We start from the raw sequence: 24,878 nt of genomic DNA on the forward strand, positions 1-24,878 counted from the left end.
AATGAGGTGAGAAGGGAGGTAAAGGCAAAAAAGGCCATGGTGGCAAAGTAAATACAATATAGCAAGTAAAACACTGGAATGGTAGTTTTGCAATGGAAGAATGTGCAAAGTAGAAATAAAAATAATGGGGTGCAAAGGAGCAAAATAAATAAATAAATTAAAATGAAATACAGTTGGGAAAGAGGTAGTTGTTTGGGCTAAATTATAGGTGGGCTATGTACAGGTGCAGTAATCTGTGAGCTGCTCTGACAGTTGGTGCTTAAAGCTAGTGAGGGAGATAAGTGTTTCCAGATTCAGAGATTTTTGTAGTTCGTTCCAGTCATTGGCAGCAGAGAACTGGAAGGAGAGGCGGCCAAAGAAAGAATTGGTTTTGGGGGTGACTAGAGAGATATACCTGCTGGAGCGTGTGCTACAGGTGGGAGATGCTATGGTGACCAGCGAGCTGAGATAAGGGGGGACTTTACCTAGCAGGGTCTTGTAGATGACATGGAGCCAGTGGGTTTGGCGACGAGTATGAAGCGAGGGCCAGCCAATGAGAGCGTACAGGTCGCAATGGTGGGTAGTATATGGGGCTTTGGTGACAAAACGGATTGCACTGTGATACACTGCATCTAATTTGTTGAGTAGGGTATTGGAGGCTATTTTGTAAATGACATCGCCAAAGTCGAGGATTGGTAGGATGGTCAGTTTTACAAGGGTATGTTTGGCAGCATGAGTGAAGGATGCTTTGTTGCGAAATAGGAAGCCAATTCTAGATTTAATTTTGGATTGGAGATGTTTTGATATGGGTCTGGAAGGAGAGTTTACAGTCTAACCAGACACCTAAGTATTTGTAGTTGTCCACGTATTCTAAGTCCGAGCCGTCCAGAGTAGTGATGTTATGTGAAGGGGAACAGCATATCTGCACTGTCACACACACACTGCCCTGCTCCATGTCATACAAAACACACACAAAGCCTTGAACCTTTTCCGGTGGTGTATGTGTCTGAGAGATGATGGGTGGTGCTTCGTCGGTGCCGCCAAATATGCGTTTGTCTCCTGCTGTTTCTTTCTTCCCCGTTCCTCCTCCCTACCTCTCTTGTCCCCTCCCTCTTTAATTTGCTCCCTCTCTCCCTCCTTCGGTCTCTGAGTCACTGCACCATGTTGGATACAAAGAGCAGAGGACTCCAGCGTGACAGTAGGATGGGAGCTACCGCTACGCTACGCAGCAACACACTGACCCATTAATCATCCCGTATGGAAATGATAACGCTATGCTAATTTGGATAACGGCTATGCTAATTCGGGGGATAAATCAATATGGAAATGCTCATGTCGGCTAATTGTTGAGCAGTGTGGAAATGTTACGCAGCTGAGGAGCCTATCGCTAATCGTCAGTAATCAGGAGAGCTAAGCTGTCTGGGGGTTTGACTGCTAGCAGGACGGTGTGTATGCACACACACACACACACACACACACTTTTGCTCTGGTCCTATCGTTATTAATCTCAACCTTATCCTTTGAGGTGTGTGTAAGTAATAATGTGTGTGTTTTGTTACAAACAGATGTGTGTGTGTGTGTGTGTGTGTGTGTAGCAGATGTTAGACGGTCTGTCTGTGACGTCGTGGACTTCGTTAGGATTCCTGCGGTGTTATTGAGATGGTGACGCTCAGCCTGAAGCTCAGAACAGTCTCCTGTTCCTACTCCAACACTCATTAATGGCAATGAGAAGATGTCTGGATGATCAGCATGCTGTCACTATTAATGTGCTCAATAGGAGTAGAGCTGTGTTTCCCCCCAGTAATAATAGCCATTTCAGTGTGTTTGTGAGTTGGGGTCAGAGGTGCTGTAGGTTCAGATGCTTGACTTTTGCTTGGGAGAGTCATGTTAGTAGCATGTGAGACACACCCACTTTCAGACAACACGTGTTGCTGTTTTCTCTCTCATGTCACGCTATCCAGATTACTCATATGTTGGTGTGTGTGTATTCTGACGACCTTTCCCAACTCTTGTCTCCAGGTTACAGACAATATACGGCCGTTTTGATGAAGCGTTGAATTCTGGGAACATGGCGCTCAGCCCCAGTCACGGTGAGTCTCTCCCTCCCTCATTTTCATTGTTGCTTTTTTGTCTTTGTGCTGTTTGTCCCTCTTTGCCCCCCATGTGGGGCTAGTGCTATGGTCTGGCTGATCTTGTGGCTGTCTGAAGGTCCAATAGGATTACTTGTCTAATCTCTCAGGAGTTTCGTCTCCAGACTTCAGATATCTGGTGTCTGGTTGGACCAAATCCCTGCCTAGCAACACAAGAACTGCTGCTGTTACCAGGCAGTTGTAATGTTTTTTTGGTTGTAAAGTTGTAGTTAGGTTTAAGGTTGTAGTTTGGTCGTAAAGTTGTGCTTTTGTTGTATATTTGTAGTTTGGTTATATATTTAAGTAATAAAGCACGAGGGGGTGTGATATATGGCCAATATACCACAGCTAAGGGCTGTTCTTATGTATGATGCAACACGGAGTGCCTGGATACAGCCCTTAGCCGTGGTATATTGGCCATATATCACAAACCCTCGAGGTGCCTTATTGCTATTATAAACTGGTTACCAACGCAATTACAACAGTACAAATATTTGCTTTGCCATACCCATGGTGTACGGTCAGATATACCAAGCCTTTCAGCCAATCAGCATTCAGGGCTCAAACCATCCTGTTTCTAATTGTAGTGTGGTTGTATAGTGGTGGTAGTGTGGTTGAATTGTGGTGGTTGTAGTGTGGTAGTGTGGTTAATTTGGTTTTGACATTGGAATTTGGTTGTAGAGTTGTTGCTTTTCTGTTTAAAGATTTTCAGTTGTCTACAATTTGCCCAGTTGTATTGTACAGTTTTTTTTGTGGAGTTTGGATGTAAAGTTGTAGTTTTCAGTTGTCTACAGTTTGTATTGTATTTGTCGTACTGTAATTTGTCTGTTCCTTTGTCAGTATCTCTATACGCAGTCTGTTGAGGTACTTTTATCCTGAGGGGATCACAGAGGGGGGGTAAGACATGGGGGGGTAAGGTTGCTATGATACCATGTCCAATGGCAGCATGGGGTGGTTAGGTTTAACCCCTGCACTCCTAGCGGTTTCAGTTCGGATCTCTTCAGAGAGGGCAGTGAGCTTTGGGCTCCTAGTCCACTTGCAGAAACACTGGAAGGTCGGTCCTAGCTCTCGTTCTGTTCCATTCTGATGTGGACTCCTTTTCCCCCCCCAAACAGTAAACCCAAAGCTCCAACCGGAGGACAGAAGATACGATATCAGTCACACACACCCACACCATCAGCCAAACACATCACACACATTTAGAACACAGTAAAGCAAGAGGAAGCCAGACTGCATTGTCAGGGACGAAGAGCACACACACACTGACTGTGGGGCTGTTATTATTCTGAAGGCTCAACACAGCTGTTGCTGGGAGGCACAGGGGGAGCCACAGAGGGAAGGGGAAAGAGGGAGGCGAGAGCGAGGGATGGATGGAAGGGGAAGAGAGAAAGAGAGAGATCTGCAGTTGTACAAGCCAGAGCTGTGCCTGTCACTGCTTTCCCTGATTCATCATGACAGGGGGAACGAGAGAGAGCAAGCAAATGAAGGAAAACTGAAAAGAGAGGAGAGAATTTCTCTACACACTTATTATGGCTGTCGGAGGCGAGGCATACAGTGAGTGTGTGTGAGTGTAATCTTTGGCTCTGGAATGAAATCCGTTTAGGGAGTTACTCTGAGGTCCTTAAAATGTCTGGGGATAGTTTGAGTGTATGTGAGTGGGATTGAGTTCTTTGTCCCTCCCTACTCCCTCTTCTCTCCCAACTCTCTCTCTCCCTCCCTACTCCCTCTTCTCTCCCAACTCTCTCTCTAGTAGTTTGTAGGTCAGGTGTGTGTAGGTAGGACACTGGGTGTCTTTGGTGAGAGAGAGGTTTTATTTAAGACTGTTAGACTTTGGGACTGAAACTCACATTTAAGGTTGTGTATGTGTGTGTAATGTGTGTGTGTGTGGGTAATGTGTGTCACTGCTGCTGGCTTCTCTCTGTGCCTCACTGAAATGTAAGAACACACACACTACGCAGTAGTCCTAGTAGACCAGAGTAATTGAGTGCACTGCAAACTGACCCTCAGTAGCTTCCATCAGCTGCTTAGTGGTGCATTGTTGAGACACACACACACACACACACACAAGCTCATTCTGCCTCAATGCCTCTCTGTCTCTGCAGAGGATAGTGTGACCCCGTTTCCAGGGTAGCCTGTTTCCACGGTTATGCTGCCATTTTATTATTATGGTCTATCCCTATTCTTGACCTGGAAATGGAACGGTTCAGTGTCTGTGCTGCTCGTCTCCTTGTTTCCTATCCTCATCTCCTTGTTCCATCACCTTGTCTCCTTGTTTCATCTACTTGTTCAATTTGCTTGTTTCCTCTCATCTCCTTGTTTCATATCATTGCATCCTTGTTTCATTGCATCCTTGTTTCCTCTCCATCTCCTTGTTTTATGTCATTGCATCCTTGTTTCCTCTCCATCTCCTTGTTTCATATCCTAGTCTCATCTCATCTCCTTGTCTCCTAGTCTCACAGATTTCTATCGTATTGCGTCCATCTCCGAAAAGAAGACAACCAAGGAGAATCATCCTTCGTCATAGTACTGTATTTAAACATACTGTTATGGCATTTTAGGGCAGTATTGCTATCAAGGCATGTCCGGCTCCACGTTGGATATTTATTGATATCCTCGTCACATACTATGTATTGGCTGTTCATATGTGGAACTGTGTTGGCATGTTTATTCAGTGGCTTGTGTGGATTGGATCTGTGTCTGTGTCACACGGGCCTGACTCCTGCCCGGGTGTGAAAATATGTTTATAACGTGTGCTTCTGCAGTTTAGAACAGATTACCATACACACACATGTGATGTTGGTACAGAAGGGCCTCGATGTACGAATCCTGTTCCTGAGTGTGTTGTGTTCCTAGCTAGCTAACATTCTAGTTTCCAAACGAAAGTTCGCTAGTTCGAATCCCCGAGCTGACAGTGAAAAATCCTTGATCAAGGCACTTAACCCTAATTGCTCCTGGGTATAAATTGATGGTGGACCCTGGCCTTGACCCCACTCTCCGAGGGTGTCTCAGGGAGAGTTGGGATAGGCAAAAAAACATTTCCAATTCACAAGAGTGTACTAATACAATTAGAGAGTGTACTAATACAATTAGTACATGAGGGAAATAGGGCACATATGAACACACTGCCGTGTGCAGTCAGAGCTCTGTCTCTAGTTTAGTGTGAGTGATATCGCAACTGTCAGTCTTCCTTCCAAGAGTCTTCTTCCTTTGTTTTTGTTGTTTCACAGATAAAGGCTAGTGCTGCCCCCCTGTGGACACAAACACATTTTTGCAGAGCATTGACAAAATGCCTGTTTTGTGTGTCTGTGAGATGGTTGTGTGTGGTCTTCTTCTATTCTAGTGGGTACCACCATCCCCCCCACACACACACACAAGGATTTTCGGTACACAAGGATAGTAAAAACAATTCTCCCTCGTGACTACATTTCTCACTTCCCCATGAGGACAAAGGCTATTTTAAGCTTTAGAGTTAAAATTAAGTTTAGGGGTTAGGTTAGTGAAAATAGGATTTCGAATGGAAATATATTTTGTGTGTGTACTCGCATGTAGTTGTGCTCCACCAAATGTGTGTTGCTTGCTGGGTGGTTTTGTTACGGATGTATTTTTTGGCTGTGTGTGTGACGTTCTCAGAATGTGGATTGTGTTTCCCCTCTTCCCTGCATGGGAATGACTGGGATCATTTTCACCTGTATTAGGGATTGGAGAGTGTGTGTTTGCCTCTGCACGTTTGGTTTGTGTATCTGAAACCCAAACGTTTTTATTTTTTTGATTGGGGACTGGGGAGTGCGTGTATACTTTCTCTTAAAATGGTTTTAGTTCTGCCTGTAGCAGCAAGTAGATATGTGGATTATAACTGAGCATATCACCTCACTCACATTCTACACTGAGTGTATGAAACATTAGGAACACCTGCTCTTTCCATGAAAAATCAAATGTTATTAGTCAAATGCGCCGAATACAACAGGTGTAGACATTTTTTATTTGTTTATTTATCCGTTATTTTACCAGGTAAGTTGACTGAACACGTTCTCATTTACAGCAACGACCTGGGGAATAGTTACAGGGGAGAGGAGGGGGATGAATGAGACAATTGTAAACTGGGGATTATTAGGTGATGGTTTGAGGGCCAGATTGGGAATTTAGCCAGGACACCGGGGTTAACACCCCTAATCTTACGATAAGTGCCATGGGATCTTTAATGACCTCAGAGAGTCAGGACACCCGTTTAACGTCCCATCCGAAAGACCGCACCATACACAGGGCAGTGTCCCCAATCACTGCCCTGGGGCATTTGGATATATTTTTTTAGACCAGAGGAAATAGTGCCTCCTACTGGCCCTCCAACACCACTTCCAGCAGCATCTGGTCTCCCATCCAGGAACTGGCCAGTACCAAGGTGTAGACCTTAGAGTGAAATGCTTACTTACAAGCCCCTAACCAATAATACAGTTTAAAAATATGAATAAGAAATAAAAGGAACAAGTAATTAAAGAGCAGTAGTAAAATAACAATAGCGAGACTATATACAGGGGTACCGGTACAGAGTCAATCGTAGGGGGCACCGGTTAGTTGAGGTAATATGTACATGTAGGTAGAGTTATTGAAGTGACTATGCATAGATGATAACAGAGAGTAGCAGTGGTGTAAAACAGGGGGTGGGCAATGCAAATAGTCTGGTTAGCCATTTGATTAAATGTTCAGGAGTCTTATGGCTTGGGGGTAGAAGCTGTTTAGAAGCCTATTGGACCTAGACTTGGCCCTCCGGTACCGCTTACCGTGCGTTAGCAGAGAGAACAGTCTATGACTAGGGTGGCTGGAGACTTTGACAATTTTTAAGGCCTTCCTCTGACACAGCCTGGTATAGAGGTCCTGGATGGCAGGAAGCTTGGCCTCAGTGGTGGTACCCTCTGTAGTGCCTTGCGGTCTGAGGCCGAGCAGTTGCCATACCAGACGGTGATGCAACCAGGATGCTCTCTGGTGCAGCTGTAGAACCTTTTGTGCATCTGAGGACCCATGACAAATCTTTTCCGTCTCCTGAGGGGGAATAGGTTTTGTTGTGACCTCTTCACGACTTTCTTGGTGTGCTTGGACCATGTTAGTTTGTTGTTGATTTGGACACCAAGGAACTTGAAGCTCTCAACCTGCTCCACTACAGCCCCGTCGGTGCTCGGTCCTCCGTGCTCGGTCCTCCTTTTCCTGTAGTCCACAATAATCTACTCTGTCTTGATCACGTTGAAGGAGAGGTTGTTGTTCTGGCACCACACGGCCAGGTCTCTGACCTCCTCCCTATAGGCTGTCTCGTCATTGTCGGTGATCAGGCCTACCACTGTTGTGTCATCGTCAAACTTAATGATGGTGTTTGAGTTGTGCCTGGCCGTGCAGTCATGAGTGAACAGGGAGTACAGGAGGGGACTGGGCACACACCCCTGAGGGGCGTTGTTACCTATCCTTACCACCTGGGGGCGGCCCATCAGGAAGTCCAGGATCCAGTTGCAGAGGGAGGTGTTTAGTCCCAGGATCCTTAGCTTAGTGGTGAGCTTTTGAGGGCAATATGGTGTTGAACGCTGAGCTGTAGTCAATGAATAGCATTCTCATATAGGTGTTCCTTTTGTCCAGGTGGGAAAAGGCAGTGTGGAGTGCAATAGAGATTGCATCATCTGTGGATCTGTTGGTGCGGTATGCACATTGGAGTGGGTCTAGGGTTTCTGTGATAATGATGTTGATGTGAACCATGACCAGCCTTTCAAAGCACTTTGTGGCTACAGACTTGAGTGCTACGGGTCGGTAGTCATTTAGGCAGGTTACCTTCGCTTCCTTGGGAATAAGGACTATGGTGGTCTGCTTAAAACGTTGGTATTACAGATTCTAACAGGGAGAGGTTGAAAATGTCAGTGAAGACACTTGCCAGTTGGTCAGCGCATGCTCGCAGTACATGTCCTGGTAATCCGTCTGACCCTGTGGCCTTGTGAATGTTGACCTGTTTAAAGGCCTTACTCACATCGACTGCGGAGAGCGTGATCACACAGTCGTCTGGAACAGCTGGTGCTATCATGCTATTTGCATCGAAGCGAGCATACAATTAGTTTAGCTCGTCTGGTAGGCTTGTGTCACTGGGCAGCTCTCGGCTGTGCTTCCCTTTGTAGTCTGTAATGGTTTGCAAGCCCTGCCACATCCGACGAGCGTCTGAGCCGGTGTAGTACGATTCGATCTTAGTCCTGTACTGACGCTTTTCCTTGTTTGATGTTTCGTCGGAGGGCATAGCGGGATTTCTTATAAGCTTCAGGGTTAGAGTCCCGCTCCTTGAAAGCAGCAGCTCTACCCTTTAGCTCAGTGCGGATGTTGCCTGTAATCCATGGCTTCTGGTTGGGGTATGTGCGTACGGTCGCTGTGGGGACGACGTCATCAATGCACTTATTGATGAAGCCATTGACTGATGTGGTGGACTCCTCTAAGCCATTGGAGAAATCCCAGAACATATTCCAGTCTCTGTTGGCATGTAGCTTAGCATCTTAGCATCATATAGCTTAGCATCTGCTTCATCTGACCACTTTTTTTATTGATCTTGTCACCGGTGCTTCTTGCCTTCATTTTTGCTTGAAAGCAGGAATCCGGAGGATAGTTTCTGTCAGATTTGCCAAATGGAGGGTGAGGGAGAACTTTGTACGCGTCTCTGTATGGAGTAAAGGTGGTTTAAATTCCCCGGCCACTCGGAGCGCTGTCTCTGGATGAGTGTTTTCCTGTTTACTTATGGCGGAATACAGCTCATTCAGTGTGGTCTTAGTGCCAGCATCAGTCTGTGGTGCTATGTAGATGGCTACAAAAAATACAGATGTAAACAGACTGACCAGGTGAATCCAGGTGAAAGCTAGGATCCCGTATTGATGTCACTTGTTAAATCCACTTCCATCAGTGTAGATGAAAGGGAGACAGGTTAATGAAGGATTTTTAAGCCTTGAGACAATTGAGACATGGATTGTGTATGTCTACCAATCAGAGGGTGAATGGGCAAGACAAATAATTTGAACAGGGCTTGAATGTCAGTTGCCTCAGTTGGTAGAGCATCGCGCTTGCAACGCTAGGGTTGTGGGTTCGATTCCCACGGAGGACCAGTATGAAAAATGTATCCACTCTCTACAGTAGGTCGCTCTGGATAAGAGTGTCTGCTAAATTTGTATTTTTTTATTTTTATATATTTTTTTTAACCTTTTATTTAAGTCGGTGCAAATTCTTATTTACAGTGACGGCCTAGGAACAGTGGGTTAACTGCCTTGTTCAGGGGCAGAATGACAGATTTTTACCTTGGCAGCACAGGGATTCGATCCAGCAACCTTTCGGTTACTGGCCCAATGCTCTGACTGCTAGGCTACCTGCTGCTCCAATGACTGATATGTAAATGTAAACTGCAACGCTGCTGGGGTTTTCACACTTAAGTTTCCCCGTGTGTATCAAGAATGGTCCACCACATCCAGCCAACTATGGGGAATTTTTGGAGTCAACATGGGCCAGCCTCCCTGTGGAACGCTATCGACACCTTGTAGAGTCCATGCCCTGACGAATTCAGGCTGCTCTGAGGGCAAAAGGTGCAACTCAATATTAGGAAGGTGTTCCTAATATTTATACACTCAGTGTCTATCGGGGGTCAAAATTAATTTGCTGCCCAGAAACATGTCAGTTATTTGAAAATGTATAGTTCAATTATAATTTATACATTTTATCAAGTTGTAGATGTTCAATTGTGGCCTGGAGTGTATTTTTTTTAATTTAAAAAACAAACAATGTAAACCCCAAAAGGTCATTTATTTTGCGTGCCGGATGCAGCCTGTGTGTTGTAGTTGGCCTACCCCTGCTCTCTATCATCCTTCTTGTCATTTCATTCTCTACTTTTCTGTCTCTTGGCCTCTGCCTTTCTTACCTTCTGTCTATTTGACTCAAAAATGGAGGGCATACCTTACAGCCGTATCCATGGCAACACTCCTCAGTGGAGTGTGTGTGTGCGCCCACCTTGTTGCGTGCTATGTTTTTTTTTGTTGATGTGACAGAGCTGTGATTTTAATTCTGATTCTCATATTAGAGATTCTCCGGTATTTTTGTTTACTTTTTCGCCAGTAGTTCTAAAAGTAGCACTCCCGAGCCAAAAGTGGTCCCCTAAAGTTGCATACTACATCACCTATGTTCAGATACACTACACGGCCAAAATTATGTGGACACCTGTTTGTTGAACATCTCATTCCAAAATCATGGGCATTAATATGGAGTTGGTCCCCCCTTTTCTGCTATAACAGACTCCACTCTTCCAGGAAGGCTTTCCACTAGATGTTGGAACATTGCTACGGGGACTTGCTTCCATTCAGCCACTAGAGCATTAGTGAGGTCAGGCACTGATGTTGGGCGATTAGACCTGGCTCGCAGTCGGCGTTCCAATTCATCCCAAAGGTGTTCTGTCGGGTTGAGGTCAGGGCTCTGTGCAGGCCAGTCAAGTTCTTCCACACCGATCTCAACAAACAATTTCTGTATGGCCCTCACTTTGTGCACAGGGGCGTTGTCATGCTGAAACAGGTGTGGGCCTTCCCCAAACTGTTGCCTCAAAGTTGGAAGCACAGAATCATCTAGAATATCATTGTATGCTGTAGCGTTTAGATTTCTCTTCACTGGAACTAAGGGGTCTAGCCCGAATCATGAAAAACCGTCCCAGGCCATTATTCCTCCTCCATCAAACTTTACAGTTGACACTAGAGCATTGGGGCAGGTAGCATTCTCCTGACATCCACCAAATCCAGATGTATCTGTCAGACTGACCGATGTTAAAGAGTGATTCATCACTCCAGAGAACACGTTTCCACTGCGCCATAGTCCAATTGAAGCTCCCAACGAACAGTTCTTGTGCTGACGTTGCTTCTAGAGGCAGTTTGTAACAAGCTTCAGCATTCGGGGGTCCCCTTCTGTGAGCTTGTGTGGCCTACCACTTCATGGCTGAGCTGTTATTGCTCCTAGAAGTTTCCACTTCACAATAACAGCACTTACAGTTGACTGGGGCAGCTCTAGCAGGGCAGAAATGTAACAAACTAACATGCTCGAAAAGTGGCATCCTATGACGGTGTCATGTTGAAAGTCAATGAGCTCTTCAGTAAGGCCATTCTACTGCCAATGTTTGTCTATGGAGATTGCATGGCGGTGTGCTTGATTTTTATACACCTGTCAGCAATGAGTGTGGCAGAAAAAGCTGAATCCACTCATTTGAAGCTGTGTCAACATACTTTTGGCCATGTAGTGCCACGTCATTGCTCTCTCTCTCTCTCTCTTTCTCTGCTGTGTCCACTGAGCCATTGGGCCCGCCCAACAACTTCATTGGATAACGCTGAGCAGGCACTTCTAGCTGTCACTCAAATGCAAGGAGAGGAAACTCATTGGCTAGAACTCAAATTGTGGGGGGGAAATGTAGGGAAAATGGTGTGGCACAGCTTCAAGAAAAACAGTTGCTTCAAACTAGGGATTTCATGGCTGAGGTAAGAAGATAGTAATTCTGCTCATAGATTATGCATGTAAGAAATACACATTGACACATCCTGCCCAAAGCGGGAGGTTTAAAAATAAAAAATAAAAAAATTTAAAACCTTATCAGTCGCAAAAGTACCGTGTCTTTAAGGTTTACATATTGACACCAAACTACTATTCCCATTCCTCTCTGCCCAGTGCTGATTCCCTGAAGTCTGCCCATCCCCTCACTTTAAAAGCATTGGATTGGTGTATGCGTGAGGGAAATTCCACCATAGCTACTGTAGCGTGACTCAATCTACCCAGAGATAGAGAAAGCTCTAATAGACAGACCCACGTGTGCAGTGGTTCCTCAATTAAAAGTTAAGGTTATACCACAGCACATTGAAGTAAATTGTGGTATAGTACCTTGCATTGCGTCACTGGGTCATTGCACCAGACCACCGCAAGGGGGAGTTAGACCTCTGATTAGGCTTTTGGATTTAGCGTCTGGGTACCAACACTTTACACCAATGTGTCTCTCTCCTCGCTGAATGAGTGACATCAATGAATGGACGATAGAAACCAGATAGAAATGGATCATTTTGCTGGTCATTCAAATTCAATCGTGAATTATGAGGATGAAGAAGAGGGTGATTGAATTAAGAACAATAGTGTAAGAATTGTTCTTCCTCTGTCCCGCATGCACAACCACACCTGAAAAAATACCATATTTCTTTGTTTCTCCTTTGTCAGAAGAAGCTGTAACTGGACTGTAGCCTATTACATCCATATCATAAAAAAACATTTATGGTTGATCCGAAAAAAGGGTCCGGAGGCTCCGTATGGAGGGTGTGATGCAATTGCGGAGCCTCCAGAGGCATGCAGACGCCAAATTGAGCTCCATACTGCATCATCGTGCGCATCCCACATTTGTTAACAAAGCGGAGGGCTCTGATTGGTTGATGGTAGGTGAGGGCGGGAGGTCCTGTATAAACACAAACTCACTTCCTTCACAACAACTCTGCACTGCTCTGTGAAGTGCAAGAGGTATGAATGCCCTGACTTCTGTAAAGGCCATATCACCGTAAATGCTGCACAGCCAAGGCAGACGTCAGATTGACCATTCAGCACCTTTAACTTTTGTTACACTGTAATATTTTTTATTGTAAGAGAAATGGACATGTTCTGTTATATTCTTACTGTAAAATATACACTTTGTGTTGACAGAATATACGAGACCGATGTCTGCTAAATGAACAATGGCGTAACCATATAGCCTCGGCTACTAAGCACAGAAATTATAACAGAATAAAATAGAATACATCCACTCAAGTTTCTTCAACTGTCTTCTGACTGTGAGTAGAGCTATGTTGATGTCGTGATGCCAGCATATTCCTGATGGCCTTTGCCGATCGCTCATCTTCTTCCATCAGTGACTCTTGGTTCAATAGTCTCACTGGAAATGGAATACGAAGTAAAAATGTGCAGCAAACAGTAAAGACCAGCAATAGATTTCGTCTTTACATAGCAAGGCCATATTGGGGGAGTGCCAGACCGCTTTGACGGATAGTCACGTGTTGAAGGGGGCGAGGGACGAGGTGATGGAGGCACAATCCAGCCAGGCACACCTGTGAACTCTGGAACGCCACCTGCAACAGGCAGAGGCAACAACCGTGGTGGGTTTGTTAGGTCTGAAACAGTTTACGCCTTGATTAAAGCCATTAAATTGGACTATAACCAGCCAAAACTCTCATAATAGCTGACTTACATGAGAAAATTCCCCAATTTCTGTTTCTTTGTGTCTACAAAAACAACATTTGTTAAATGTGCTGCATGGGCAATCTGAAGTCTGCACTGGCCGGTGATACGCCATCTGCAGAAGTCAGGGCATTCACACTTCCTGCGCTTCATGTAGCTGCTGAGCAGACCTGTTGTCAAGGAAGTGAGTTTGTGTTTATACAGGACCTCCCGCCCCCACCTACCATCAACCAATCATGTCAATACAGAGCTTTACGGAGCCCTACGCATTGTTACAACATTTGGGAGGTGCACAGCAGTGCGGTATGGATCTCGATTTTCCTTTTTTGGGTGGAACAGAAACACCATTAATTAAGCTAAAATATCAGGAATAAATTGTAAATATAAAGGCAAGGATAAGCTTATTTTCATAAAGATAATGGAATAGCCTACATAATCTCAAACCGCTACAGTAAGTTGTGTTATTGGGTTGGTTCCTGATGGTTTAGTCTCACTGCTCTTCTCCCCAGAGGATACGTCTCTCCAGGTTGTCATGGCAACAGCCTGAACAGTGCTCACCATGAATGATCCCTCCCTCTTTTCCTTTTCTCTCTCTTCTCTCTCTCTCCTTTCTATTCCTCCCTTTTCTCTCTACAAATCTTTCTCTGTCCTCCATCTTGCTCTCCCTCATTTTCACTCTAAAGCTCCCTTTCCCCATCTCTCTTCGCTGGCGCGCGCTCTCTCTTCGCTGGCTCTCTCTCTCTCGCGCTGTCGCTCTCTCTCTCGTGTCTTTGCTCCTCCGTCCTTGACAGAGATTCGCCCTCCTAAGGGGGCTGTGTCACTGTTAAAGCACCGCTGTAAGTGTCTTTAGCAACTGATTAGCATCATCAGGCAGCTTTATTTATTTGAATGTACAAAAAAAATTGGGAGTAGATCAACTTTAATATTATCGGTTGTATCAATGTAATTGTTTGCATGATTTCTAATTCAACTTTCTTTTTTATTTAAACATTTCCATCCCTACACTAATTGGAGTAAACAAATGGACAACATTACTTCTTCTAACATATATTTTGCTCACATCTATAGTACCTGTAGTTAAATAATGATACATTCCTAATTGGATATTCATCCACATTGACCGCCTATCCACCATTCATTCTGATGTTAACTCCAACCCCCCACGATGTCCACAGATTAACCCATCTTTCCCAGTATAATGTCATTATGCTATTTCCTATTGCAATGCATCAAGCAGAAACTCAATGTGATGTATATTAACTTTGAGTCTGTCTCCCAATCTAGACTCATTAAACACCAGTTGACTGGTTGTTACCACTTGAAATGGATAACACTCTAAATTCTATAGCTGTGTGCATTTACAATGACTCCTGGCTGGGATATTTCATCCACAGTCCATCACTCAAACAATTTTGGAGACAAATACTTTTTTAAAGAAAGGGTTATAGAAAAGGGTTAATATAGTTGTCATAGCGGTGTAATAAGGGTTAATATAGTTGTCATAGAAGCGTAATAAGGGTTGTTGCAGTGTCTCTGCATCTTCTCTCATTAAGTGTTAGGTCACTGAACCCTGACCTCTGATCCCAACACTCTAACACACTCCGACCTGAGATGGAACTGCGATTGAGGTTGTGTGTGTGGGTGGGTGGAGCCTCTCTACACACACTCAAAAAGCAGGTTTCAGCTGGAGGGATCTGATCCTCCTCACTCCTCCCCTCTGCCTTCCTCTCAGCCCTGATCTGTCCATCTCTACACCTCCACAGCCACTATGCCCCACTCAGCCTTTGTTCTCTCTGTGTGTGTGTGTGTGTGTGTGTGTGTGTGTGTGTGTGTGTGTGTGTGTGTGTGTGTGTGTGTGTGTGTGTGTGTGTGTGTGTGTGATGGATATGTGAAATATGATTAGACACTGTAAAGTGTGTGTGTTAAGCTGTCAATGCTGCGGTGTGTGTTTGGGTGTGTATGTCGATGGTAATGAGTTTAGCTGCTGTGAGGGAGGCTAGAGAAACCCAATTAATATTCTGGGGGCGTCACACACACTCTCCTTCCTCCTCACTGGCTGCTACACCATGATGTCATCTCTGCACTGATTGGCTGCCTGGCCACGGAGGGAAGGAGGGGAGAAGAGCTATCGAGCGAATGAGAGATGGAGAGAGAGGGAGGAGAGAGAAAATGCTGGCAGTGGTGTGGGTGGAGGGTTTTTCGGATGGCAGTTAAGGTTTGTGTATCTAGACCTATTTTGAGAGGTGTGTGTGTTGGGGTACTGGTCTGAGAAGAGGGGGGCGCCATAAAACCACGCCCTCCTGGAGGCATGAGGCGCCTCATCTGCAAACGCATCTGTGACTGTGAGTGCAGGGCTGGGCCCACCGTGTGTGTGTTTCTGCTTCTGCAGGAGCATCAATTAGAGCTGCTTTTAGCTGGTGTACCTCTGTGTGAATGAGGGTTGGTTGTGTTTGTTGGTGTGTGCATGATCCGCATGCATGTAGTCTGTTGGTGTGTGTCTGTCTTTCTTGACATTGTGCGTCTGTGTGTTGGGGTGTAGGGTGGTGGCTTTGGCGCATTTCTCAGCCCTGTGCGGTGGTTGTCAAAGCGACTGAGTGTGTCTGCGTTTCTCTGCCAGCGCTTTCATCTCTGCTGCACGGCTAGAGGTGTGTTTGGAGGGGGCTCTAATAACACACAGGGTGATGCTTTGAGGCACATGGAGGTGTCTCTCCCATGCTGTGGATTGCTGGTGTGTGTTTTGGTGTGAATGTATCTGTTGTATGTCATCATGATCTCAGGGTCTATCAGCTAGAAAACGTTTTCTGTTAGTGATTATTGTGTAGGTCAGTGTGTGTTCGTGTATTGCCTGCATTAGCTACTTTCCCTGCAGCCAGTGGCCTCTGTTTCTGTCATTACTATTGATCACTGATCAGCACTGACTTTGCTATTTTCTTCCGCCAAGACCTTTCCTCATTCTCTCCTCCTCTTCTTCTCTCCTCTTTCCACTCCTCCTCTCCCTCTCGCTCCTATTTCCACTACCCCTCTCTCCTCTCCTCCTCCTTTCACTAACGACTTTAATAACAGAAGGGTGAAATGATAAAATGTCATCAAAGATATGTATGATAACAATGTTACTACAGTATTATGATTAGAGGTCGACCGATTAATCAGAATGGCCGATTACAAGTTTTCATAACAATCGGAATGTGTGTTTTTGGGCGTCGATTTGCTAATTTTTATTTTCGGGGGATCCAATCTTGCAACCTTACAGTTAACTAGTCCAACGCAATAACGACCTGCCTCTCTCTCGTTGCACTCCACAAGGAGACTGCCTGTTACGCAAATGCAGTAAGCCAAGGTAAGTTGCTAGCTAGCATTAAACTTATCTTATAAAAAACAATAAATCATAATCACTAGTTAACTACACATGGTTGATGATATTACTAGATATTATCTAGCGTGTCCTGCGTTGCATATAATCTGACTGAGCATACAAGTATCTGACTGAGCGGTGGTAGGCAGAAGCAGGCACGTAAACATGAATTCAAACAGCACTTTCGTGCGTTTTGCCAGCAGGTCTTTGTTGTGCATCAAGCATTGCGCTGTTTATGACTTCAAGCCTATCAACTCCCGAGATGAGGCTAAAGTGAAATGGCGCGCGCTAACTAGAGGGACGGAAGCTATACTGTTACACTGGCAATACTAAAGTGCCTATAAGAACATCCAATAGTCAAAGGTTAATGAAATACAAATGGTATAGAGGGAAATAGTCCTATAATTCCTATAATAACTACAACCTAAGACTTCTTACCTGGGAATATTGAAGACTCATGTTAAAAGGAACCACCAGCTTTCATATTTAATTTAATTCATTTTACCTTTATTTAACTAGGCAAGTCAGTTAAGAACAAATTCTTATTTTCAATGACGGCCTAGGAACAGTGGGTTAACTGCCTGTTCAGGGGCAGATCGACAGATTGGCACCTTGTCAGCTCGGGGGTTTGAACTTGCAACCTTCCGGTTACTAGTCCAACGCTCTAACCATGTTCTGAGCAAGGAACTGAAACGTTAGCTTTCTTACATAGCACATATTGCACTTTTACTTTCTTCTCCAACACTTTGTTCTTGCATTATTTAAACCAAATTGAACATGTTTCATTATTTACTTGAGGCTAAATTGATTTTATTGATGTATTATATTAAGTTAAAATAAGTGTTCATTCAGTATTGTTGTAATTGTCATTACTACAAATAAAATAAAAAATCGGCCGATTAATCGGTATCGGCTTTTTTGTTCCTCCAATTATCGGTATTGGCGTTGAAAAATCATGATCGGTCGACCTCTAATTATGATGTATGACCACAATGTTACGACAGTATTATGATGTATGACCACAATGTTACGACAGTATTGTGATGTATGACCACAATGTTACGACAGTATTATGAATGATTCTCTCTCTCAGACCATAGTTTTGAGGATGATGTGGACAGTACAGATGGGAGCCGTGCTCAGGCTGCCTTCAAAGTCCCCAAAATCCCCAAGAAGCCGGCAGAGTCCTCTACTGCACGCAGACCCAGCGCTACAGGACCCAAGATCGGAGGTAAGAGTCCAGCTCCTATTCAACACCAATCTGGCCTGCTCACCTCTTAGAAGCATCTATTGATAATTCATTGGGCGATATGTAACCCAGGAGTAATCACACTTGAATAAAAAAAGAGACATTTGCAAATAAAGTTCCTTCGATTGATTTCTTATCATTAGTCTCATTGGCTTGATGGCCAGAAGGGGACTTGCTGAGACGTCTGGTATAAAATCCAAACATTATTATCACATTATATCCCCTGCTCCTGGGCTGGGTAAGGAGCCTCGGCTCATATAGGAGCAGGAGTCTATGTCCTGTTTCCATAGCGTGAGGCAGTTTGTGTACAAGTACAACCCCTGGACAGGACCCGAGTCTATCACAAGATCTTACCCCCAATTTATCTCCTTAATGCTGAGTGCCAAGCAGAGACTCATCGGGTCTCATTTTTACAGTCTTTGGTATGAATCGGCCGGGCATCGAACCCCTAACCTTCCTATTTCAGGGCGGACACTAAGCACAAGGCCATTGAGTTGGACTGGCTAATTAAGCAATAATGCATGAGGGGGTGTTCTATGTGGCCAATATACCACGGCTAAGGGCTGTTCTTAAGCATGATACAACACTGAGTGCCTGGATACAGCCATTAGCCGTGGTATATATACTAATGCTTAAGAACAGCCCTCATGCTTAAGAACAGCCCTTAGCCGTGGTATATTGGCCATATACCACAAACCCCTGAGGTGCCTTATTGCTATTATAACCTGGTTACCAACATAATTAGAGCAGTAAAAATGAATGTTTTGTCATACCCGTGGTATACGGTCTGATATACCACGGCTGTCAGCCAATCAGCATTCAGGGCTCAAACCACCCAATTTATAATGGCCAGATTAACAAGGATACAGATGGGGAGAGATGAACTAGCTTTCTAAGCAGGTCGGCTGGACCAGTAAACCCAACAGACTGACGGAAGGGAAATTTTCTGGCTTCTTCACAGGAGCTTATCCTTGATCCACACTCATCTCTGCTGTTTTTATCTGGACTCCATAAGTTATGTCTTTATATATATTGATGTTCTGAAAGAGCTGCAAAATCTGGACCCCTACAAATCAGCCGGGCTAGACAATCTGGACCCTTTCTTTCTAAAATGATCTGCCCGAAATTGTTGCCAAACCTATTACTAGCCTGTTCAACCTCTCTTTCGTGTCGTCTGAAATTCCCAAAGATTGGAAAGCAGCTGCGGTCATCCCCCTCTTCAAAGGGGGGGACACTCTTGACCCAAACTGCTACAGACCTATATCTATCCTACCATGCCTTTCTAAGGTCTTCGAAAGCCAAGTCAACAAACAGATTACCGACCATTTCGAATCTCACCATACCTTCTCTGCTATGCAATCTGGTTTCAGAGCTGGTCATGGGTGCACCTCAGCCACGCTCAAGGTCCTAAACGATATCTTAACCGCCATCGATAAGAAACATTACTGTGCAGCTGTATTCATTGATCTGGCCAAGGCTTTCGACTCTGTCAATCACCACATCCTCATCGGCAGACTCGACAGCCTTGGTTTCTCAAATGATTGCCTCGCCTGGTTCACCAACTACTTCTCTGATAGAGTTCAGTGTGTCAAATCGGAGGGTCTGCTTTCCGGACCTCTGGCAGTCTCTATGGGGGTGCCACAGGGTTCAATTCTTGGACCGACTCTCTTCTCTGTATACATCAATGAGGTCGCTCTTGCTGCTGGTGAGTCTCTGATCCACCTCTACGCAGACGACACCATTCTGTATACTTCTGGCCCTTCTTTGGACACTGTGTTAACAACCCTCCAGGCAAGCTTCAATGCCATACAACTCTCCTTCCGTGGCCCCCAATTGCTCTTAAATACAAGTAAAACTAAATGCATGCTCTTCAACCGATCGCTACCTGCACCTACCCGCCTGTCCAACATCCCTACTCTGGACGGCTCTGCCTTAGAATACGTGGACAACTACAAATACTTAGGTGTCTGGTTAGACTGTAAACTCTCCTTCCAGACCCATATCAAACATCTCCAATCCAAAGTTAAATCTAGAATTGGCTTCCTATTTCGCAACAAAGCATCCTTCACTCATGCTGCCAAACATACCCTTGTAAAACTGACCATCCTACCAATCCTCGACTTTGGCGATGTCATTTACAAAATAGCCTCCAATACCCTACTCAACAAATTGGATGCAGTCTATCACAGTGCAATCTGTTTTGTCACCAAAGCCCCATATACTACCCACCATTGCGACCTGTACGCTCTCGTTGGCTGGCCCTCGCTTCATACTCGTCGCCAAACCCACTGGCTCCATGTCATCTACAAGACCCTGCTAGGTAAAGTCCCCCCTTATCTCAGCTCGCTGGTCACCATAGCATCTCCCACCTGTAGCACACGCTCCAGCAGGTATATCTCTCTAGTCACCCCCAAAACCAATTCTTTCTTTGGCCGCCTCTCCTTCCAGTTCTCTGCTGCCAATGACTGGAACAAACTACAAAAATCTCTGAAACTGGAAACACATCTCCCTCACTAGCTTTAAGCACCAACTGTCAGAGCAGCTCACAGATTACTGCACCTGTACATATCCCACCTATAATTTAGCCCAAACAACTACCTCTTTCCCTACTGTATTTAATTAATTTATTTATTTTGCTCCTTTGCACCCCATTATTTTTATTTCTACTTTGCACATTCTTCCATTGCAAAACTACCATTCCAGTGTTTTACTTGCTATATTGTATTTACTTTGCCACCATGGCCTTTTTTGCCTTTACCTCCCTTCTCACCTCATTTGCTCACATTGTATATAGACTTGTTTATACTGTATTATTGACTGTATGTTTGTTTTACTCCATGTGTAACTCTGTGTCGTTGTATCTGTCGAACTGCTTTGCTTTATCTTGGCCAGGTCGCAATTGTAAATGAGAACTTGTTCTCAACTTGCCTACCTGGTTAAATAAAGGTGAAATAAAATAAATAAATAAAATATTCTTGCTGCTTCACAGGAGGTTCTGTATGTCATCAGTCAAATCTCTGTGGCTCTCTATCTGGGCTTGATATCTCAGGTTTGATTAGTTATACCTTTGATTACATCTATGATAGCGACGATAATATGCCCTGTAGATCACTTCATCTCTCTATGTTCTGTTTTCACTCATCTTAGTCTGCATTCTAAGTTTGACAGACGGGTGACTTGTCTTTTCTGCCTATTCTGCCTATCCCCCTATTGATCCCCCTTTCCCCTCTCTCCTCCTCTTCCTCTCTCTGTAAGGGAGGAAGGTAGTAGTGCGGTCGATCTAGGCCAGGGTCGATCTAGGCCAGGGTCGATCTAGCAGGGTGATGTTACAGCCACTCTGTCCTGGTCCTCTCGCTCTCTGTCTGTATCAGCAACCCTGTCTATGTTCATTCAGGCAGATGGATCAGACATCTGGAGATATGAGAGACGTGTGTGTGTGAGTGAGTGTTCTGAATTGTGTGGAACATGCTAGTGTAACTTCTGGTGCTGCTAGCATATTAGCATGCTAGGCTAGCTCCCTGTGTGGCTAAATTAGCATTTATATTACATTCCACCCATGCACTCTGCTCACACAGACACACAGAGAGGATAAAACAGAAGAGACGAGAGAACACAGAGAGACAAGACTCTGAGATAGAAGAAAGAAACCGAGAGAAAATAATCTGAGAGAACAGAAAAAGAAACTGAGAGAGAGGGAAAATAAATGAGGCAAGCCGAAAGAACAGAGCTGTGTTATTAGAGGCCCTAGTCCCGTCTATCTCTGAGACACTATGGAACATGTGTATCTATGCAACACACAATCTGCTGCTATAGGATCATCCTCCTCAACTCTATACACGGATAACACACCCAGCATCCGTTTACACACCATAGCTGGGAAGGCTAACAGCTAGATGTTCAAGCAGGGAGCAAAAGCCTCCAGTACCATAGTTCTCAGAGTTAGCAAACCCTGGCTTGGGCTCACAGCACAGCCATCTCACGCTGCAGCTAGCCTGTTGCAGCTAGCCTGTTGCAGCTAGCCTGTTGCAGCTAGCCTGTTGCAGCTAGCCTGTTGCAGCTAGCCTGTTGCAGCTAGCCTGTTGCAGCTAGCCTGTTGCAGCTAGCCTGTTGCAGCTAGCCTGTTGCAGCTAGCCTGTTGCAGCTAGCCTGTGAAAATGGATTGTGTTGTAGCAGAACTGTCCATCTACTGCAGTTGGAAATGGAAACTAGCCGCAGGGATTTGGATGTCCTTTGGGTGGTGGACCATTCTTGATACACGCAGGAAACTGTTGAGCGTGAAAAACCCAGCAGTGTTGCGGTTCTTGACACAAACCGGTGCACCTGGCACCTACTACCGTGCCCCATTCAAAGGCACTTAAATATTTTGTCTTACCCATTCACCCTCTGAATGGCGCACAATCCATGTCTCAATTGTCTCGAGGCTTAAAAAACATTCTTTAACCTGTCTCCTCCCCTTCATCTACACTGATTGAAGTGGATTTAACAAGTGACATCAATAAGGGGACAACTTACTGTCACTCAGACTGGGATACACATGCTCTCTGACCTCTCTGTCCTCTGTCTCTAGGTGCGTCTAAGGATGGAGCTGGGGGCATCGATGAGGAAGACTTCATCAAAGCCTTCACTGATGTCCCCACAGTACAGGTAACACACACAAACATGCTAGTATGCATTAGTAGCAGGACTGCAAGCGATGTAGATAACACTAGTGTGAACTAATTATTTCTCTGTCCCCCTTTCTCTCTCTGTCTCCATGTCTCTGTCAGATCTACTCGTCTCGTGACCTGGAGGATAACCTGAATAAGATCAGAGAGATCTGTTCTGATGACAAACATGACTGGGACCAGAGAGCCGCTGCAATGAAGAAGATCCGCTCGCTGATTGTTGCCGGGGCAACGGAGTACGAGTGTTTCTTTCAACACCTGAGGCTGTTGGACGGAGCGTTCAAACTGTCAGCTAAAGACCTCCGATCACAGGTGGTACGAGAGGCCTGCATCACTGTGGCGTGAGTACTACACACACACACACACACACACACACACACACACACACACACACACACACACACACACCTTTTTATGTTTCTTCTCTAAAATTTGAAAATGGAAGTAGCACTTTCTCACTTCCTGTCTTTCTCCTCTCCCTCCCTCCCTCCCTCCCTCCCTCCCTCCCTCCCTCCCTCCCTCCCTCCCTCCCTCCCTCCCTCCCTCCCTCCATCCCTCCATCCCTCCCTCCATCCATCCATCCATCCCTCCCTCCCCATCCCCATCCCTCCCTCCCTCCATCCCTCCCTCCCTCCCTCCCTCCCTCCCCCTCCCCAGCCACCTGTCGACAGTGTTGGGTAATAAGTTTGACCATGGTGCTGAGGGCATTCTTCCTATCCTGTTCAACCTCATCCCTAACTGTGCCAAGGTTATGGCCACTTCAGGGGTGTCTGCTATACGCTTCATCATACGGGTGAGTTAGACACGCAGCTAACGCGCGCGCGCGCACACACACACGTTGACGTAACACAGACACACATCTAGCACACACACACACACACACACACAGGTAACACATATAATAAAATGACTGAGTTTGTATTTCTGTCTCTCTGCAGCACACACATGTTCCCAGACTCATTCCCCTGATCACCAGTAACTGCACCTGCAAGTCTGTGGCCGTCAGAAGGTGGCATGATGCATATGGTTCCAAAAATAATCATTGATGATTGTAATGATGAAGATGAACATGAAGAGGATTGTAGTAATGATGAAGATGTTTCTTCCTCCCTCAGGAAATGTTTTGACTTCTTGGACCTGCTGCTGCAGGAGTGGCAGACCCAGACTCTGGAGAGGTGAGAGTTCAACACACAGCCAGACAGACAAATATAGGGCCGTTTTAATGCGAATGGAATCTTGGTTGAGTGTTGTACACATGTTCACCTTCTCTGTCTGTCTCTCTCTCAGACATACAGCAGTGATGGTAGCGAGCATTAAGAAGGGGATTGCAGATGCCGACGCAGAGGCCAGAGTAGAGGCCCGCAAGTAAGACACACACACACACTTTCCTATACACATACTCACTCTATCTCCTTCTCTCACACCTCTCTCTCTCTCTCTCCCCCTCCCTCTCTCAGGGCGTACCGGGGTCTGAGGAACCATTTTCCTATACACATACTCACTATCTCCTTCTCTCACACCTCTCCCCCTCCCTCTCTCAGGGCGTGCTGGGGTCTGAGGAACCATTTTCCTATACACATACTCACTATCTCCTTCTCTCACACCTCTCTCTCTCCCCCTCCCTCTCTCAGGGCGTGCTGGGGTCTGAGGAACCATTTTCCTATACACATACTCACTATCTCCTTCTCTCACACCTCTCCCCCTCACTCTCTCAGGGCGTGCTGGGGTCTGAGGAACCATTTTCCTATACACATACTCACTATCTCCTTCTCTCACACCTCTCCCCCTCCCTCTCTCAGGGCGTGCTGGGGTCTGAGGAACCATTTTCCTATACACATACTCACTATCTCCTTCTCTCACACCTCTCTCTCTCCCCCTCCCTCTCTCAGGGCGTACTGGGGTCTGAGGAACCATTTTCCTGGAGAGGCGGACTCTCTGTTCAACTCGTTAGAACCGTCCTATCAGAGGAGCCTCCAGTCGTCTCTCAGGAATGCCGGGAGCGTGGCGTCTCTTCCTCAGAGTGACCGCTCCTCTTCCTCTTCACAGGAGAGCCTCAAGTAATGGCCCCTGACGTTTTAACCATGCAGTGTTTAACCTAATAGTTTTTTTGAGGGGGGAGCGGCTCAGAAGTACCCAATAAGTAATATTGTTCTCTCTCTCCGCTCTCTCTCTCTACCGCTCTCTCTCTACCGCTCTCTCTCTACCGCTCTCTCTCTACCGCTCTCTCTCTACCGCTCTCTCTCTACCGCTCTCTCTCTACCGCTCTCTCTCTA

General features: G+C 45.5%; 1 protein-coding gene across 35 annotated transcripts in view; it reads left to right on the top strand.

Annotated features, from left to right (window-relative positions):
• Nucleotides 1–24,878, top strand: part of clasp2 (cytoplasmic linker associated protein 2) — an 89,487-nt gene that overhangs the window by 30,807 nt on the left and 33,802 nt on the right. For 27 of the 35 annotated variants that reach the window (XM_042295375.1, XM_042295377.1, XM_042295385.1 and 24 more), the window contains 10 exons: nucleotides 1,999–2,069; nucleotides 4,560–4,631; nucleotides 17,786–17,923; nucleotides 22,509–22,585; nucleotides 22,708–22,946; nucleotides 23,263–23,398; nucleotides 23,544–23,614; nucleotides 23,721–23,780; nucleotides 23,893–23,970; nucleotides 24,495–24,662. In XM_042295375.1, coding sequence (XP_042151309.1) covers nucleotides 1,999–2,069; nucleotides 4,560–4,631; nucleotides 17,786–17,923; nucleotides 22,509–22,585; nucleotides 22,708–22,946; nucleotides 23,263–23,398; nucleotides 23,544–23,614; nucleotides 23,721–23,780; nucleotides 23,893–23,970; nucleotides 24,495–24,662 — 1,110 coding nt within the window. Of the gene's footprint in view, nucleotides 1–1,132; nucleotides 1,425–1,998; nucleotides 2,070–3,559; nucleotides 3,663–4,559; nucleotides 4,632–15,571; nucleotides 15,683–17,785; nucleotides 17,924–22,508; nucleotides 22,586–22,707; nucleotides 22,947–23,262; nucleotides 23,399–23,543; nucleotides 23,615–23,720; nucleotides 23,781–23,892; nucleotides 23,971–24,494; nucleotides 24,663–24,878 lie in introns of those variants that run through there. The other 8 variants (XM_042295389.1, XM_042295392.1, XM_042295409.1 and 5 more) reach the window with 5 other exon arrangements.

The sequence above is a fragment of the Oncorhynchus tshawytscha genome, linkage group LG13 (genome assembly GCF_018296145.1).
Source record: "Oncorhynchus tshawytscha isolate Ot180627B linkage group LG13, Otsh_v2.0, whole genome shotgun sequence".
Lineage (NCBI taxonomy): Eukaryota > Metazoa > Chordata > Actinopteri > Salmoniformes > Salmonidae > Oncorhynchus > Oncorhynchus tshawytscha.